This window comes from Rhodnius prolixus, unplaced genomic scaffold (genome assembly GCF_049639745.1).
Source record: "Rhodnius prolixus isolate KJV_2025 unplaced genomic scaffold, Rpr scaffold_6, whole genome shotgun sequence".
In the NCBI taxonomy this organism is placed as follows: Eukaryota; Metazoa; Arthropoda; class Insecta; order Hemiptera; family Reduviidae; genus Rhodnius; species Rhodnius prolixus.
The window spans coordinates 26,689,841-26,707,457 of record NW_027411634.1 but is presented as its reverse complement, the minus strand read 5'-3'; the positions used below and the strand labels follow the sequence as shown (position 1 = coordinate 26,707,457).

Sequence of the window (17,617 nt, the reverse complement as noted above, 5' to 3'; positions counted from 1 at the left end):
GGTTCCAGATATTTTGAGAGGGAGTCTTGAGCCTTGAAGACAAAGAAGGCCGTGGAAGAAGTTCTGCCCTTGATGACGATGTTCTCCGAGCTTTGGTGGAAGAAAATCCCAGAACAACTGTTCCGAGAACTGGCAAGGAAACTCGAAGTCAGCAAATCAACCTTAAAAGTTGGGTTCCTCACACATTAAACGACCGCCAAAAAGATCAGCGCTATGAAATTCGCCGAAACAACAGCGATTCTTTTCTGTCCAGAATTGTGACTTGCGATGAAAAGTGGATCCTCTACGACAACAGCAGACGCTCTGGACAGTGGCTTGACAAAGGAGAAGCAGCACGACATTTTCCAAAGCTCCCAAATCATCAAAAAAAAGGTGATGGTTACTGTTTGGTGGGCTTCATTGGGTCTGATTCATTACAGCTTCATGAATCCTGGCGAAACCATCAATGCCAAATCGTATTGTAACCAAATTGACGAAATGCATCAGAAATTGGCAATAATGAAGCCATCTTTAGTAAAAATAAAAGGGGCACATATCTCACGTTTTAAGAAAGATTACTATTTGTTTTGAAATTTCAATTTTGCATAAAATGTGAATACTAGAAATTTGGGAATAGTAGCAAGACAAAGTCTTGAAAAAGTTCAGAACAATTTTTTTTCTTTATTTTAAGAATTTTAACAGCATTTTTGTTATTTAATCGCTAAATTTTGCATTAAAATAAGTAAGATTTAGAATAAATATGAAATAAATGTAAGCTAGTACTGAGGAGCAGAGCAATTTAAAATTAATGAAAAGATAGGAATATTGCCTTCTTTGCAGATCTCAATCGCATTGTTTTCATTGCTAAACTTAATAAGATTTATGTATTGTCTGCTCCAGTTGAGATTAGAAAATTCTCTTTTCTCCTTAGGGTCCTCAACACATTCAGCAAAATTACTTTACTCCACTTTACATTGCGACATAATTGACTTGGAGAAACAATAAAAATTCCATTACATCTCTTTCTACGTTATAATTCTTGTAGTTTAATTTAAAAGTAAATTGAATTTACCTAAAATAAAATATAAACCTAAGCGTAGGGTTAAACACGGAAATAAGCTGACTGACAATGAAGGATTTTTAAGAGCCTTGAGATGGGATTGCTACTACCATGTTTAAAATGTTCTTGAAAAGAGTTATGGAGGAATGATTTTGAAAATTCAGAAACGTGGGCTAGCCAATTTAATAAACCAGATCACCAGTTGGTGGTGGCCTAGGGCAAGGGGGATTTGATGATGAGGAAATTCATTCATTATGAGAATAAATTACAAAAAAACGCATAATTTAATCCGGAAATGAAGAGGAGGTCTTGAACGTACAGTGCACTGAAAAAGGTTGAAGGTACCAATGACGTCAGATGTTAAAAAAGAATTCACACAATTCAAAACTAAATTTAATAAAACACAGATCTCTCTACACAAAACGTAAACTACTCTTCATCAAACAAAGCACAATTTAGGACATATAACATTATATAGTACAAACCTGATCTAATTAGAAACCTAATCAAATCAGAAACCTAATTTAATTTGTTGAACTAATCTTCAACAGAGAAGGTTTTCATTTATAACCTTTCTTAAATCAATAGAATTTAATTGCAGTTACTTTCGCAGCAAAAAAAAGAAGCATAAAACTTAAAAGCCTCAAAACAATTATTTTAGAGCACACTTAGCAGATGGAGGATTCGCTAATGGTGACTAGCAGTTCGTTAGCTCTAGTGCTGAGAATTCGAGTGCCACTCGAATGACCTGAATGATTTCCATTGTAATGAACAAAGCTAAAACTAGACGTAGACATGTCACGATCCAGATAATATAGGACCAACAATTTGAACTATTCACACAGTCAAACTAGAGCTTCCATAGCTAACCAACTCTCACTGTATCGTTTCCACATCATCAAATAGTCTACCCAATAAGGTGTAAGGTTAAGTAGTTAAAATAAGGTAAAAGAGTTTTCAACTCAAAATTTACAAAAAAAAGTATCACACTATTAAGAACCTACTTTCAAGTAAAAATAATTATGGGCTACACTTAAATAAATTTCATATTATACTAAGTAGCTTCTATTGGTGCTATACACAAAGACATTTATAAATAGAATTTTCTTGATTTCCCAGACTTTAATTCGCAGTAACTGAAGATTTAAAATCTGTTGAAAAATTTGTTTCTTGAAATCATATTAAAGTAATGGTATCATTATTTCTCTTGCTAAGAGATTTCATATTTCTTAAAAGATTACCACATTTAAACAATTTTTCTTAAATTACAAAGCAACCAAGAATATTCTCCATTACATTAAATATAAATTTTACATAAATAATACATTATAAATAGTAGATCGGTTAGGTTTTGGCTGTTTTGTTTTGTGTATAAATAAATAAAATTAAAGATGATAAATGGTAGTGCAACGTTTGGGTCACCGTGCATGACATATGCATAAGTACAGCATGTTTTCTTCCTTTAGCTCAGCATAAAAACCCTTGAACCTTAAGGATTTTTGATGCTATGATGTACGCTGCTTCCCATTTTTCCTTTATCTTATTGCGGTCATGATAAATCAAGTTTTAAGGAGTTAGAAATAGTTTTTATCAGTGGCGACATTTATAGAACATTCGGCTAAGATTTATGAATATCACTATACAAAATTTAAAAGGTACAAAAATACCAAATTCTGGAAATATATAAACATCTGCAATGCAATCCAAGCAAGTTATAAGCCACTGATTACTTCATAGTATTCTTAAATAATTACTCCCTCAATCCCTGATATAAATTAAATTTTAATAATTTAATCTTACAGGTAGGCAGGGTGCTTTTCAGTTAGCAAGCAATTCTAGGAGCAGGTTGTGATTGAAGGCCAATAAGAAAAACTCCCGTGCAATATTATTATCCTCAAGAAAAGTACAGATTACTTCCATAACGCGATGGCATTGCTGGTATATAGGTGATAAGAAAACAAAGGACGCCCCACAAAATTTTGCGTTCAAATTTTATAAAGAGAATTTAAATTGAATTAAATTCTAAACTAAGAATAGAATTATGTAACTAATGTACAAGCTTAAATTAGCATTTACTGAAATGTGATTATGCAAATTAGGTCACTAACGGGTCGAGCTAGTTCGTGGGAAACAAATAAGCGCAGACACTTCTTGCAGTTGTAAATGTCCATGGCAATATAGAAACTAGTTAAACCATGCTGCGTTAATGTTTAATGTCATCCTCCATGAACGTTACTGATTTAAATTTAGAGTAAGTAAAATATGTATCTAGCAACGTTAATTTTGTTTCTGACATTTGCTGCTAGATAGCAACACTATCCATTTTTTTTTTTTTTTTTTTTTAACTGACGGTTTATTTGACTGCCTAGGAATATGTTTGAAAGAGGGAGTGTGATGAAAAACGTTCTATGGATTTTTTAAATTCCTAGCTTTTACCAATGCACTACGGACATTATACAGAAAACAGTATCCATCACCGGACAGTGAGCTGTAAAAAGAGAAAATCTAAAAGCCAGCAGCTAGATTCGAACCTGTTCTCCGCGTTGGAATCCAGTACACGTTAACCACTAAGCTAATCTCTTTCCTGACGTTCTATTGATATTATTAATTTCTTATACCACTGCAAGAGGCATTTTTGTTAGGGTGTGTAAGTTTCAAAATTGACTTGCCATCGAACGACGAAGTGACTTGTAACCGCTTGAACACTCTGCAAGAGGGCGTTCCAAAATTTTTACGAGTTGAAAACCACAATTAAATCTGTTAAGATTTTCGCGACGCCATTGTACATAAGGATAGAACAAAAGAACTTTAGTAAAAAATAAAATATTATCTTATATTGCACTAATACCTTCGCCACATTATCTAGCTTCCCATAAAGATAGCTTTTTAGCCAACAAAATATTATAAAGTACCCTTAAGTCTATATAGAATGGTATTACAGCCATAGGAAAGAACAAGATTCCTACATTATCTGCACCTGAGAAATCTATTTATCACGTTATTTTTTCCTAGATTAAAATTTTAAATGAAAATCAAAAAATCTTCTAATTCGTATTGTATTATTGTAAAGATAAATAACAAATAATACTTACAATTCTTCAAACTGTTTTGGAGTGATATTAGCAACTCTGTCTATAGATTCAATTTCGCGGCACATGTCACAGTTAACTGGAGGTCTCAGAGCTGATGTCACTATGTCCGGCATCCACACTGTACACTGTAACAGAATTTTCACTATTGGTCAAGAAAAAATTATGATAAAATGAAATAACAATATTTTTTTTAATTTAAGCGAGTTAAAATTGAAATCATTTGTTTTTTTTAAATACACTAACTCCGGACATAGATTTATAATTAAATATGGATTTTCTAAAAATACAAGAACAAAGGAAACATTTCATAATTTCTCAAATTGTAATTGATGGGCAAAAATCTCTCATTGATTAGGTAAATTTGTGAATGAGACGAAGATTTAAATAGATTTTCGAAAAGAGGGGTAAAAATGTAGTTATAAACAAGTAAGAAGTTTTTGTTATTTTGAAGGTTTCGTTATTGTCTTCCCTGGAAATAATGGTATCCAACTATTGACAGATTGGCACATTTCCACCATTATCGATAGAATAAAATATACTCTTCATTAGTAAGGTGACCAATCGTCCTCCTTTAGGGAGGACAGTCCTCCTTTTGTAGGTTCTGTCCTCCCTCGAAAAATGTCCTCCTACCTGTCCTCCTTTTCGATATGTTAATCTCTGTATTCAGAAATTGTGTTGAGTTTTTATCGACAGAAATGCCTGATATTAAAATCGATGACAATTGTCTGTTTGAAGAAATTAGAAGACTGAATATACAGGGTGTCCCAAGCTATATGGATAACGACTTTTTCTCGGTAACTAAGATAGCTAGAAAAAAACTAAAAAATACGTGTTCCCTTAGTTTTTTGTTAGGAATCCAAATTTACTTTGTAAATTTTTTTCGGTGCTTCCAGAAGCAAGATACAGGCACCAACTTCATTTTTTCAAATGGGAAGGTGGGGTTTTTATTTCAGAAATAGATTCCTCTATTTTTTTAAAGAAAAATTTACTCGAACGGTTTTTTTTCTGTGAGCGATATTTTAGAAGTTATGAATGAAAACATGATTCTTATAAGAAATTTCAAAATGATAATATTATTACGGTTTTTTGATTGAATAAGAAGAAAAGTACTATTTTATTATAAATTTTACTCCTCATTAATATTACAGATCATGCTCGAAATGGCCTCCTCCATTAGAGATGCATAGACGTTCTCTTTCCTGCCAATTGTCCCTTACTGCCAAAGAAATACTTAACCGAGTTACAGGTATCTATTATTCTCTGCTTTAGTTCATCTACAGATGCAATCCCGGCTTGATTCTGATCCACCTAGATTTAGAAATGCTTTTAGATAAGCAGAAATAAGGAAAGAAAGAAAGAAAGTTATGAATAATCACCCTGTTTTTCAGGTATCCCCAAAGGAAATAGTTCATATGTGACCAAATCCGGTGAACGAGATGGTCATTGAATAGCCCCCCGTTTCGATATAACACCATCAGGCATGTAAAGAGATTTCTCGAAAGGCAATTTGATGGGCGTGATATATCTAGGTGCATCTGAATCAAGCCGGGTTGGCATCTGTAGATGAACTAAAGCAGAGAATAATAGATACCTGTTCGTCGGTTAAAGCCGAATCTATTTCTTTGGCAGTAAGGGGCAATTGGCAGGAAAGTGCATGTCCATGCATCTCTAATGGTGGAGGCCAGTTCGAGCATGATCTGTAATATTAATGAGGAGTAAAATTTATAATAAAATAGTACTTTTCTTCTTATTCAATCAAAAAACCGTTATAATGTTATCATTTTGACAATTCTTATAAGAATCATGTTTTCATTCATAACTTCTAAAATATCGCTCACAGAAAAAAACCGTTCAAGTAAATTTTTCCTTAAAAAAATAGAGGAATCTATTTCTGAAATAAAAACCCCACCTTCCCATTTGAAAAAATGAAGTTGGTGCCTGAATCTTGCTTCTGGAAGCACCGAAAAAAATTTACAAATTAAATTTGGATTCCTAACAAAAAACTAAGGGAACACGTATTTTTTAGTTTTTTTCTAGCTATCTTAGTTTCCGAGAAAAAGTCGTTATCCATATAGCTTGGGACACCCTGTATATTTAAATTCCGATAAATTAGAACAATGGGAAAATCAACATGTTGAAATTGATAAAAGATGGGTGGAAATATTTAACCATTTCAAAAATGAACACATTCCCTATGAAAATTTAGTAATTCCTGTTGAATTTACGTTGTGCTGCCCTGGAACAAATGCAGCAGTTCAAAGAGTTTTTTCAATGGGTAATGATTTTTGGCAAAGTGAGAAATCAAGATTGAATGTTGACACTCTAGTTGCAGCACTTACTGTAAAGTTCAATATGAAGGTTATTTCTTGCTCCGAAATTTCCAATATACTGTTAAAAAATGACATATTGACAAAAAATATCTATTCAATGGAAAAATGCTCGTTTAATTAAATAATTATAGTAAGCATAATTTGTAAATTATTGAATTAATAAAATGTTTCACTTATTTTCGTTGTACTTTTTTCTTAAATTTTTTTGTCCTCCTTTTCATTGTAAAAAAATTGGTCACCTTATTCATTAGTAATATTTATCTTTAAATTCTCTTCCCGAACAGGTTACAAATTTAGCCTTATACCCAACATCCTGGAGGAATCGACACTATTGCTAGCAGACTGAATACTGTAATAAATGAATTATTAAAATAAATACTAATAAAATTGATTCCATAATTTTTACTTAACGTAGATAGATTCTCAATAGAAAAATTAGGCTCGATAATGCTTTGATCACTTTTTGATTAACCACATATCGGGTTTAAACTCAGGAGAAGAAATGGTCCTGCCTGTTCGGTGCTTTCTTAGGTCCCTAAGTTCAGAGCACAGTAAACTTTGTAATGATAACATCAAGCAACGTTAGACAAATCAAAACAGACTCTTTAGTCTTGCGACTAATTCTCTTCAACGTGCCAGTATCGACCATCTCCGTGGGATTTCCGCCATAATTCCATGTTCTCTCCTTTATCCAAAACCTTCAGCTGAAACTACATTCCACTGCATACATTAAGCATTATGAGGAAAGTTTAATGTTTCTTCTCATTCTTATTCTTTATGCTTATGTATGATATGTACATATTTTTTAAATAAAGTTTATCTTATTTATCTATCACGAAATAATTTTTATAATATACTAGTCAAAAAATTCTCTTTTATTTAAAAAGATTTATTCTATTTGTTATTCTATTTTATTAAACAAATATGATTGATAGCTCAAGTAAGCTTAATGGGCCTTCATAATTATTGTTGGTAATGACAAACATCAACTGAGTTCTACTGGTATTTCAATTCAATACTTTGTAAACATGAATAATAGGCTCTCACCTTTTTATTTTTTGACACCCTAAATGTTCTATTCTTTGAAGGAAAAACGCTATTACTTTATTTTCTTCAATGAATAACATTACTGGTAAAAAAGTTTTAATGCTACTTAAGAACATTCAAAGTTTGGATTGTCAGGAAGACCAACCCTGGGAAGACGCCCACAGCTGCTAGGGGAAACTTGGCTGGCATTTCTCCCCTCTTTGTTTGGAGATGTGAAGCTTAACAGTGAAAGCGTGTTATATAGTTAGACAAGCTTGATTTTGGCTGGATGGACGTATACCACCATTTATTGCGATATTTAGGAAATATTCTTGCGGTTGGTCTTCCTATTGATAGAGTGCTAAGAACTTAAACTTTAAGCTATAATTTTTATTTAAGATTTCTTTCTAGGGGAGATTTGGTTTCATGAATTACATACATGAAATTACTTAAGATGTTGCAAGGATATGTCCACAATTGACCGAGAGCTGGAACGGCCTCCTGTGAGACTTGAAAACCACAGTTTTCCATGCTGAGTCTTATGCTGCCCACTCTTGCGATTTCCTGGTGAAAGGTTTTTTTTTTAAACAATTTTGGATAGTCAGGCTGCGTTCACAAATCAGGCTGGACTTTTCTGTAGTCACGTCAAGTCTGATGTTGGAATGCTATATGTAGGGGTAGTGAACCCCCCACAACTCATCCACTCTAGCGTAGGGGTAGTGAAACCCCACCACTCATCCACTCTAGCCAGAGGGAGAGAGTCAGCCCCCTTGGCACACAGAGAGGGGAGGCTCGGCGAAGGTATATAAGAACAAGAGGAAAGTCAAAGAGGATTCAATTCTGATATATTCAGAGATACATATTCAGATTCAGTTCAATATTCAGTTCGATATTCAGTTCGAGGATTCAGTTCGAAGATTCGGTTCAAAGTCTTAGACTTCAATTGTACACAACGTTTAGCCACGTCAGTCAGTCTGTTCTGTTCTTGTAGTGTAAAGTATACAGTCCTTGGCAGTCAGTCACATACAAAAATAATATCTTATACCGATACTAAAAGTGTTATTTATCCATCAACATCAACAACCAACAACTCTCTCCTCAACCATTACATATACGAGACTAAAAGAGCTTGCTCCTAATAAAGATGTTCTAGTTTGAATGCGGACCATTTGACGGTAGATATCCCAGATCAGGGCTGCACAAGGATTGATGCTGAAATTGTTTTTCTTTGAGGTATAAAGAACAGAATAATTTGAAGACAACTCCCCACTGACAAATAATAGTAAAAAAAAACAGTTGTAGAAAACTTTTTACATATTACAACCTCATCAATGTATTCTTTTATAAAAAGAATTATACTTTTTAAATAAATAAATAGTTGAGTATGATATTAGAAAGATATTCCCATAAAGAAAATGAATGATAAAAAAATTGCCTGAAAATGTAATAGGCTTTTAATATCAGACATTTTTTTCAGAAACATTAGAGGTGCTGTCTATGATTAACATTGGCGAGATAGATTACTGCCCGAACCATCGCATAAAAAGTAGTTTGTGGATGAAAGCAAAAGCTGCCTTTTGAGATCACTCTAAATTGGAAGTAAAAGAAAAAAAGAGAGCATCTTTCCATTGATTAAGTAAGTAAATTTAATCCAAGATATTCAAATTCTACTGAAAGATATTCCTCAAACGAAAAAGATTATTCAAATTCTAATTTGAAATTTTATACTCCTAGAACTAGGGAACGGATTCGTATGTATTTACATATTTTTTTCTAGGCAATTTACAGACGTTTTTCAACTAGAAGTATTCATACTGACACTTTTTAAGCCGTTTGAGTCTACTTTTATTTCACATATTTCCACATATTTGGATGTTATCGCATATTTATACATATTTGATTAAAATAAATAAATATTTCTACATATTTAATCAAAATATGTACATATTTTTCATTTTGGGCATATTTTCATAATTGGGAGGTGGTTGACAGGAACTGTGAACCACAGACTGTAGGGCTGTGAATCACAGTGGTTTAAAAAGTGTTCTTAAAAGCACCAAGTTGCATTAAAATGCTAAAAGATCTCTATCCAGACTTGTGCCTTCCACCAGAACCAATATTGACAAGATGGGGTACTTGGCTGGAAGCAGCTCAGTATTACTATGAAAACTACAATAAAATCAAGAATGTCCTTTCACATCTCGAAGACGAAGCAGTAGCGATAAATACAGCCAAGTCTTTATTCGAGAAACCTAATTTAAGGAACGACCTTGCATTCATTTCTGACAATTGCGTATTTCTTGCACAAGCCATTACCCAACTTGAGTCCCAAAATGTTCGACTGACAGAAAACGTGTCCAACGTTAAAAAAAAGTCATCGAAAAGGTGGAAGGAATACCTGGGAGTAAGGGAGATCTGATCAGATCAAAACTGGTAGAAGTACTGAGCAAGAACAAAGGGTGGGAGACCATCTGCCAGATTTCTGATATTATCAGTGGAACAGAAGTCACCTCAGAACATCGTGTACCCCTTTACAACCAACGAGATAACTTCTTTCAGCAAGGCACCTATAACATCTGTAGATGTTGAACGATCTTTTAGTCGTTACAAGTGCATCTTACGCGCAGATCGTCGTCACTTTACGTTCCAACATTTGAAATTTCATGTGGTTGCAAACAATTTCGAAGAGTGAAGTTTTCAAAATTGAAAATTTAACACATCTTTTTATAAATAGTAAAAATGTTCTTTGTTGTATAAATCATTATAACTTGTGAAAACAAATTATTTTGTTCCTAATAAATTATTATAAATTGTAAAAATGTTCTTTTCTTGTATAAATAATTATAACTTGCCCCACCCCCAAAAAAATTCCATTTTCATAAAAAAAAAATGTCCATTTTTCTTAAATATTTTAAGAAAATCACATATTTTCCACATAATTGACGAAAATAAATGCATATTTTAATTAAATATTTGGCATTTTTAAATACATAAAAATCCGTTCCTTACCTAGAACCAATCATGTTTTATGTACACTGACATGGAAAGTTATAAATGTAACCTTTATTCATTTTAATTAAAACGAGTGTATTATTTTCTTTTGATTTTGAACTTAATTAAAATCCTTTTCATAAGGTTCATTTTGATCAGATTATTAATTAATCCTTTTGCTTTTAGCTTAATGAATGAATTACATTTGTATATATTGAGTGTTAATGAGGTCTTCTTCTTACCTAACATTTTCTTAATCCTGGGCAAATATAATTTATACTAATGAAGTGTAGGAATATAGTGCTGTTGAAACTGAATCTAAGAGGAAAATAGTAGAAATTATACAGGTAACAATATTATTATTGGATGTTACTACTTTACAATTTAATCTTGTGGATCTCAGTACTATTCAAACATGATTGTGCATGATAGAGCCACCCTCAACAATTCACGAGGACCAAAAATTAGATAGCAAGCATTCTATACAATAAACTTATCTCGTCTTAATTTCTAGTCACTGCCATCTGTTCATGACGTCAAAACCACGGTAATTATGGGTAAACTTGAGCTTAAAACGTATCTAATAACTATGATTGATTTTATTTTATATAATCTGATTGATTTTAACCGTTGTATCCCTGAGCGATTTTGGTAGTCAACAAGTGTAGCGAGGAAACATAAAGTAAAGAATAGAAAACTATACACCAAACTAATTAGTTTGCTTTCGATAATGGATGAAATTCCAATATCACTCTGAGTTGCACTCTGAGTTGAAATGTGTTTCTATTAATGGTGGCACAAATATATCATTTTTCTTGCTGCAAAACCATGAAAAAATCTTATTTTATTAGTGTCCATATTATGGAAAGGAGATAACAATTTCTTGTTTATTAAATTTGAGAAACCAAGAAGTGTTTAACGATATTTATGAAACAATAAATAATTTGTTTAGTTTTTTTTACTTTAATCAAACTTATGCAACTACTGGTAATTTTTAGTTAACATGGGAACATTTAAAATTAAATTATAGGCTGATTTAAATCCAGGTAATAACACAGTACTATAATGATAAATGATGCTTAATTTAATAAACCAACAGTTATGAATCAGTCTACTTTGAGAACAATTAGACGTAAGTTTAAAAAGCAGTCGTGGAAAATTGTTAAAATCTTGTACACCTGGCTGTAAAGTAAGACTTAAAATCTCCTTTTCCAATGTTAGATTGGCTAATTAGGATTTTGAACATAGAAAACATTGCCTTCTCTGAATCATTTACAAAAGACATGACTAATTAGACGGTTGTAATTGCGTTATAATTGGATTTACCTAATTAGAAGATTATATCTACTGATTTAATACAGAAGATATTTTAAGAAAAGGAACGTCTCCATAATTTGCTAAAAAATGATATCATTTTGTGAGAGTAGATCGATAAGTATTGGCTTACTCAGTGTTTAATTCTTTTTTAATCACAGGCTATGGAGTAGTTCGAATTTAGGAGAGAAGTATTTACAAAGAAATCGATGGCATATCAAAAAATAAAAATAAAAATAATCGCTTAGTTTTAGATTTTTCTTTAATAAATCCTTACTGCTATTTTCTGTAATGGACAATCCTAACTCTTGTGTACAGTTAAATTATTATTTTGTTTACTTAAAATGGCCAAAATATCCAAAAAGATAAATCTTACTCACAAAATGTTTATTATTGGTGAAAATTGAAAAGGGAAAATCTACATTTTTGTAGATTTATCTCTTTTGTAAGGATCGAGAAAAAGCAAAAATATTATTCAATTTTCTTTTTAAAAAAAATGTCTCTCTTCATTTTTTAAACCTTCTAATTTTAAAAATAAGTTAAACAGTAAAGCAGCTTTTAAACTTTTCTTTCGTGAGAAAGCAACAGAAAGTTTAAGACATCATTACAGGACATTACATCAACTTTCTTAGCACGTCTTGGAGATCACTTTTATGTTATAAAAATTAAGTTTTAGTTAGTGAGAATTGAGATAACTTTTTAAACATTTTTCATTTTGTGAAACATTAAAAAAATTTCATCATTAAAAAAAATAACAAATAATTTTTCACAAGAACATCTAGTCGGATAGGTACCCATCGATTTGCATTGTGAATTTTTTATTTACAGTAAATAAAAGAAGAAGGAAGTGTATTAGAAGAAGAAACTTTTAGAAGTGCATTGAATAGTAAAACTCCTTGGTTCTGAATTAGCTTGAAACTGAATTACACTCAGCATTCTTATTTATTAAAATGAGATACAAAACTGCAGATAGCTGGCTAAGAATAATAATTATTATTGATGGATTGCCTCTTGCTGATTGAAAGCCTTTCAATACAAGACACCATCCACGAAGCGTGACTGTGGAAACCTGCAACTACTAAGAAGACATCTATCACGACCATGATGTTAAAAGATGTGGTTGGTTGCCTGTAAAGACAGAACATCTTTCGAGAATATTAACCTTGTTCTTCCTGGTTACACAGCTAACTTCTATCTAATTAAAACTATCCGGTAGGGCTGTCAAATTAGAAGGTTGGTTGATGGTTATATCTTAAGAGACACAACTTGGTTGTGACTATAATCTACCTAGAGGTGGGCAATTACTTGTGTCCTATTTAGTGACAAAACAGTAAGAAGCTTCCAAGTGACCTGCCGATTTCAGCGCGCTGTTGTTTTGATACTCAGGGCGATATTATTTAAGCTTAAGCAAAAACACAGGGAAAAGTAATCGTAGAGATCGTGCACAATGCCATAATGGAATAGATAGCGATTTGATGGGAAAGTTCTTAGATCGGATTGGGCATGTAGCTAGCAACAGCTGGTTACTTTGGGAGTTTCACAATAATCTAAATTTGGACCCTGGATGTCTGCAGCATTTATGAAAGTTTTCAAAAACCACCTCTATTACCTGAATGGTTGGTCGGAAAAGAATTGCTTGGGGCTAAACATTAAGGAAAGTGCAGCAATCACTTTCACTAGGAAGAAAACCTCGTAGTTGACGGATCTTGAAATGTTCAAGGACAAGGGATTCAAAGAGCACATTGACGAAACCGTAAGAAGGCAGCTAAATGTGTGAGGAAGGGTCTATATTTAGGCCATTGCAAGGATTTCAAAGCTTTGTAATCCATATTTTATTGTCTTGTCAGATCTAATCCTAAGCTTCCATTATTTGGAATAAGTTCAAAGCAGGCGAAATAAAGCGGTTATAAAAACTGTGACAGAAGTTTTGTCTGCTTCTTCAAATCTTCAAGACAATGACAAGGAATTGAATTTGGATTCGATTGAGAATTCCTATTCTTTACTCCTTGTATACAGCAGTCATACCTCAACATCCAAATACTATCCTCTCCACCTTTGCTAACGATACTGCTATCTTATCTCCACATTCTGATCCTCTTGTCGCTACACTAGCTCTACAAACCCACATCAACCACTTACAGGACTGGCTTATCAAATGGAGAATCAAAACCAACGTTACGAAGTCAAAGTTTATAGTATTTACTCTCAGACGGAAAATCCTACCTCCTATCATCTTGAACCAAACTCTTATACCAACTGTGGACAAAGTACGCTACCTTGGACTGCACCTAGACAAACGGTTGACATAGAATCCCTCATACTAGACTGAATAGACAAGAAACTAACCAACGCTACAAAACTTCTCGCCAGACTATTTGACAAACGATCGAAACTTAACCTACATAACAAAAGACTCTTATATCTAATGTTACTGCGACCCATTTGGTCATACGACATCGAAGTATGGGGATTGACTAAGCGTTCCAACTCACTACGGCTCCAGGCATTACAGTCAAATATACTTCGAAAACTTCTTAACGCTCCGGTCAATGTATCTAACCTCACTATCCATAATGACCTCAAAATTCCTTTCATTACAGATCTTGCTAACACTCGTTTCTTCAAATTTCATTCCTCTACAGCAGCTCATCCTAACCCTCTCATAGAACATCTTCCTCCACATTACCAGGTAATCCTCTAAGGAGATTGAAGAGAAGATGGCCTCGTGATCTTCTCTTATCGTGAGAGCAAAGCACACTACTGGAGTGGTACTACTGGGTGCCTTCTCCACTCATGATTTTCTTTTATTTCTTTTTTCTTTCACCATATTTGCTTGTTTCAACAACTGTTGCAATGGTAAATTCCAATAAAAGATTAAAAAAAAAAAAAGTTTAAGGTTCCATGATCCACGTATTTGTTTTATTATTATTTATTATATTAATTATTTATCCACCAAATATTTATTTTAGTTTCAGAAGCTTCGCAATTTTAACATTCCTCATTTCTCCAGCGCACATTATATAAGATAGAAAATGGTAGACTGCAGAAGCTGAAACGATTCAGTATCCAAAGAGCATGTATGCAACGGATTAGAAAATTAGAGATTTAAAAAAGAAAACTTCTTGTATATTGTAATTACTTGTAGTGGTTATGTTTATTTTTGTAAATTAAACAAACATATAGTCATGCCAGCTTAATTCACCAGATTATCTTGGACGAGCTTATCTCTTATGGTAACCCCTTATGAGATACCTCTCGAACAATTGCAATTTATGTTGGTAAAATGCATTAATTATAATAAACATATTAAGGTGCTCGTGGGATTAGAAGATTGAGCCCAATTAGTAAATTAACTATTGAGCTAACTACCTATATTAATTGATTTAATCTCACCAAGTGATCTGACCTTGCAAAATCTTCAGCCGCAAGTGAATCCTTTACTGTATTGATTTTCCCCCATTTTTTTTTGAGAGAGATTTTCTTGAAAGTTGCTCCAAACAATTTTCAATTTATATTAAAAATACAACTACGCAGTTTTATAACTTTTCATTGAAATTCTGTTTCTGCAAAACGTACGCTTGAACGCTTCTAACTCTTGTTATTAAAGAAATAAAATGAATTGTTAAAATTCCGAGTTAGATGGAAATCCCTTAACCAGAATTATTGCGTTGATCTTTTTTCAGATGGATAAATGTTTTTATTATACAATTGAAATTCACAGAAACAACGGGTTTGACGTCCATCGAGTTGTTGGCATTTAAAATTAGATTTTCACTATTTTAATATTAAACTTGTAATTAAATAAAAGTTCCTACGTTTACGACACTTATTTTGGTAGTTGGGCCTGCCTGAATGATAGGCATTACTTTACTTTAATATTATTATTATTACCCAAATAATTTTCTTGAATCTTTAAGTCTAATTTTTATTAAAGAGAACCTTTATTAACCTTCTAAATCTCTTTGATATGTTTGAATTATTGGAAAATCAATTCAGTTCTGACGGAGAAATAAAAACTTTAACAATAATTTTATTTCCTTTATTGATAAGAGTGAGAAATTCCAATTTGTCAATGGCTGTAACCAATCAGTGCAAGAGAAGGCAATTATAAAAGTGACAAAAAGTTTCTTATTCGTTCATAAGAACAGTTTTACCCCATTTCTTCACAACAGTCTCATTTATAACTTCGTCTCCTTTACAAATTTACTGAAGCTGAGAGAGAGATGTTTTCCATCAATTGTAATTTAGCAATTATTAAATGTTCATCGTTCATATTTGTGAGAATTGATTTCTGATCAAGTTACTGATGATTTTTATAAAATTAATTTTTCACAGTTCAATTGATTATATTCGGCAACTATTCTTTCTTTTTTAATACTATCAGATTTTTCTTTTTTAATTTATTTTGTAATTTACAATCTGTATACAGTATACAATAAGTAAATATGAAGAGTATGATGAACTGGTGCGGGAGGAGAGCAGGAGGAGAGAAACTACCCAGCGGTAGCACTCTCTATAGAAGAGAGGAGAATGTGAGGAGGAGAATACGAGAAGGAGAGTGGAGAGTAATAATTTAGGTCTTCAGCCCACAAGGAAGTCGCGGGGCCACTGGCGATTCAGTCGTCGAGGAGTGTTAGGGTTGTCAGAAGAATTGAGAGACAGTACAAGAGGATTAGAGCTAGTCGAGAGAGTAGTATGGAATTTTAGTCTTAGCGAGTTGGTCTATGAAGAGAATGTTGAGGTCGTTATGAAGAGTGAGGTTAGTCACCGTAGAAAGGAGCGTCAGCTATCTGTCGGAGGAGTTTTGACTGAAATGTCTTGTACAGTCCGTATGTTTGTAGGTTTGGCTGAACCCCACAGCTCTAGTCCGTAAGTCCACCATAGGTTTGAGAATAGTGTTGTATGTTAAACGTTTCGAGTTCTATGGGCAATTTTGAGGGTCGTCCAAGTAGTCTGTAAGGCAGTTTCGCAAGTTTCGTCATTGCTTGTCTTTTAAGTCTAGTGTGTGGGTTCCACGTGAGTCGCTTGTCTATGAGAGCCCAAGATAGCGCACCAGATCTGTACAAGGAAGAGGATTGCTGTTGAAGAGGACAGGTGGACAGGAGCCCCGCCGGAGAATAAACGTGGCATGCTGGCATTTCTGTGGGTTCATTTTAATCCGCCACTTCTTTGCCCAGGATTCTATTTTATGTAAATGTGTCTGTAACTTGTATGAAGCTGATGAAGGATGTGTACTTGTGTATGGCTGTGTCGTCTGCATATGTACAGAGTAGTGTAGAGGGTTGTTCAGGTATGTCTGATGTGTACTATCAGATTTAAAAGTTTTCTGTAAATGTCAGAATCTATAAATCAGTCAAGTTTTATTAAAGATGCTGATTTCCCCTTTTAAAATATCACTATCAAATCACATTTAAACTAACACAGATCAATTCAATTTTTACCTTATTGTTCATTGTTTGTTGGTGACTGATTCATTAATGCTGTAGAATGCAAAATATAATGCTAATTTCAGTCAGGATTTTTAATTATGCCGAACTTTTGACCTAGGAACTAGGACAGGGCTGAGAAACATATTTTATAATATATTATAGCTTAAATAATTGTATTAAAGCGACATTTTTATAACGTAACGTAGTTTACCTTATTGACAATATAATATTTTACATTCTATAAGGTTGGTGTATCTTCTATCTTGTCTGCTTATGAACTGAGTGTGATGCACCGAGTGTGAGAAAAAATATTTTTTGCATCCTATTGGATTAATTTTTACCCACATAATTGTATACTGTACTTTACACCGAAATTTAATCTTACAGGGAACCCAA

General features: G+C 33.0%; 1 protein-coding gene across 3 annotated transcripts in view; it reads right to left on the bottom strand.

Moving 5' to 3' along the window:
• Positions 1-17,617, bottom strand: part of LOC141461522 (uncharacterized) — a 125,271-nt gene that overhangs the window by 87,222 nt on the left and 20,432 nt on the right. For all 3 annotated transcript variants that reach the window (XM_074142703.1, XM_074142705.1, XM_074142704.1), the window contains exon 3: positions 4,132-4,256. In XM_074142703.1, coding sequence (XP_073998804.1) covers positions 4,132-4,256 — 125 coding nt within the window. The remainder of the gene's footprint in view (positions 1-4,131; positions 4,257-17,617) is intronic.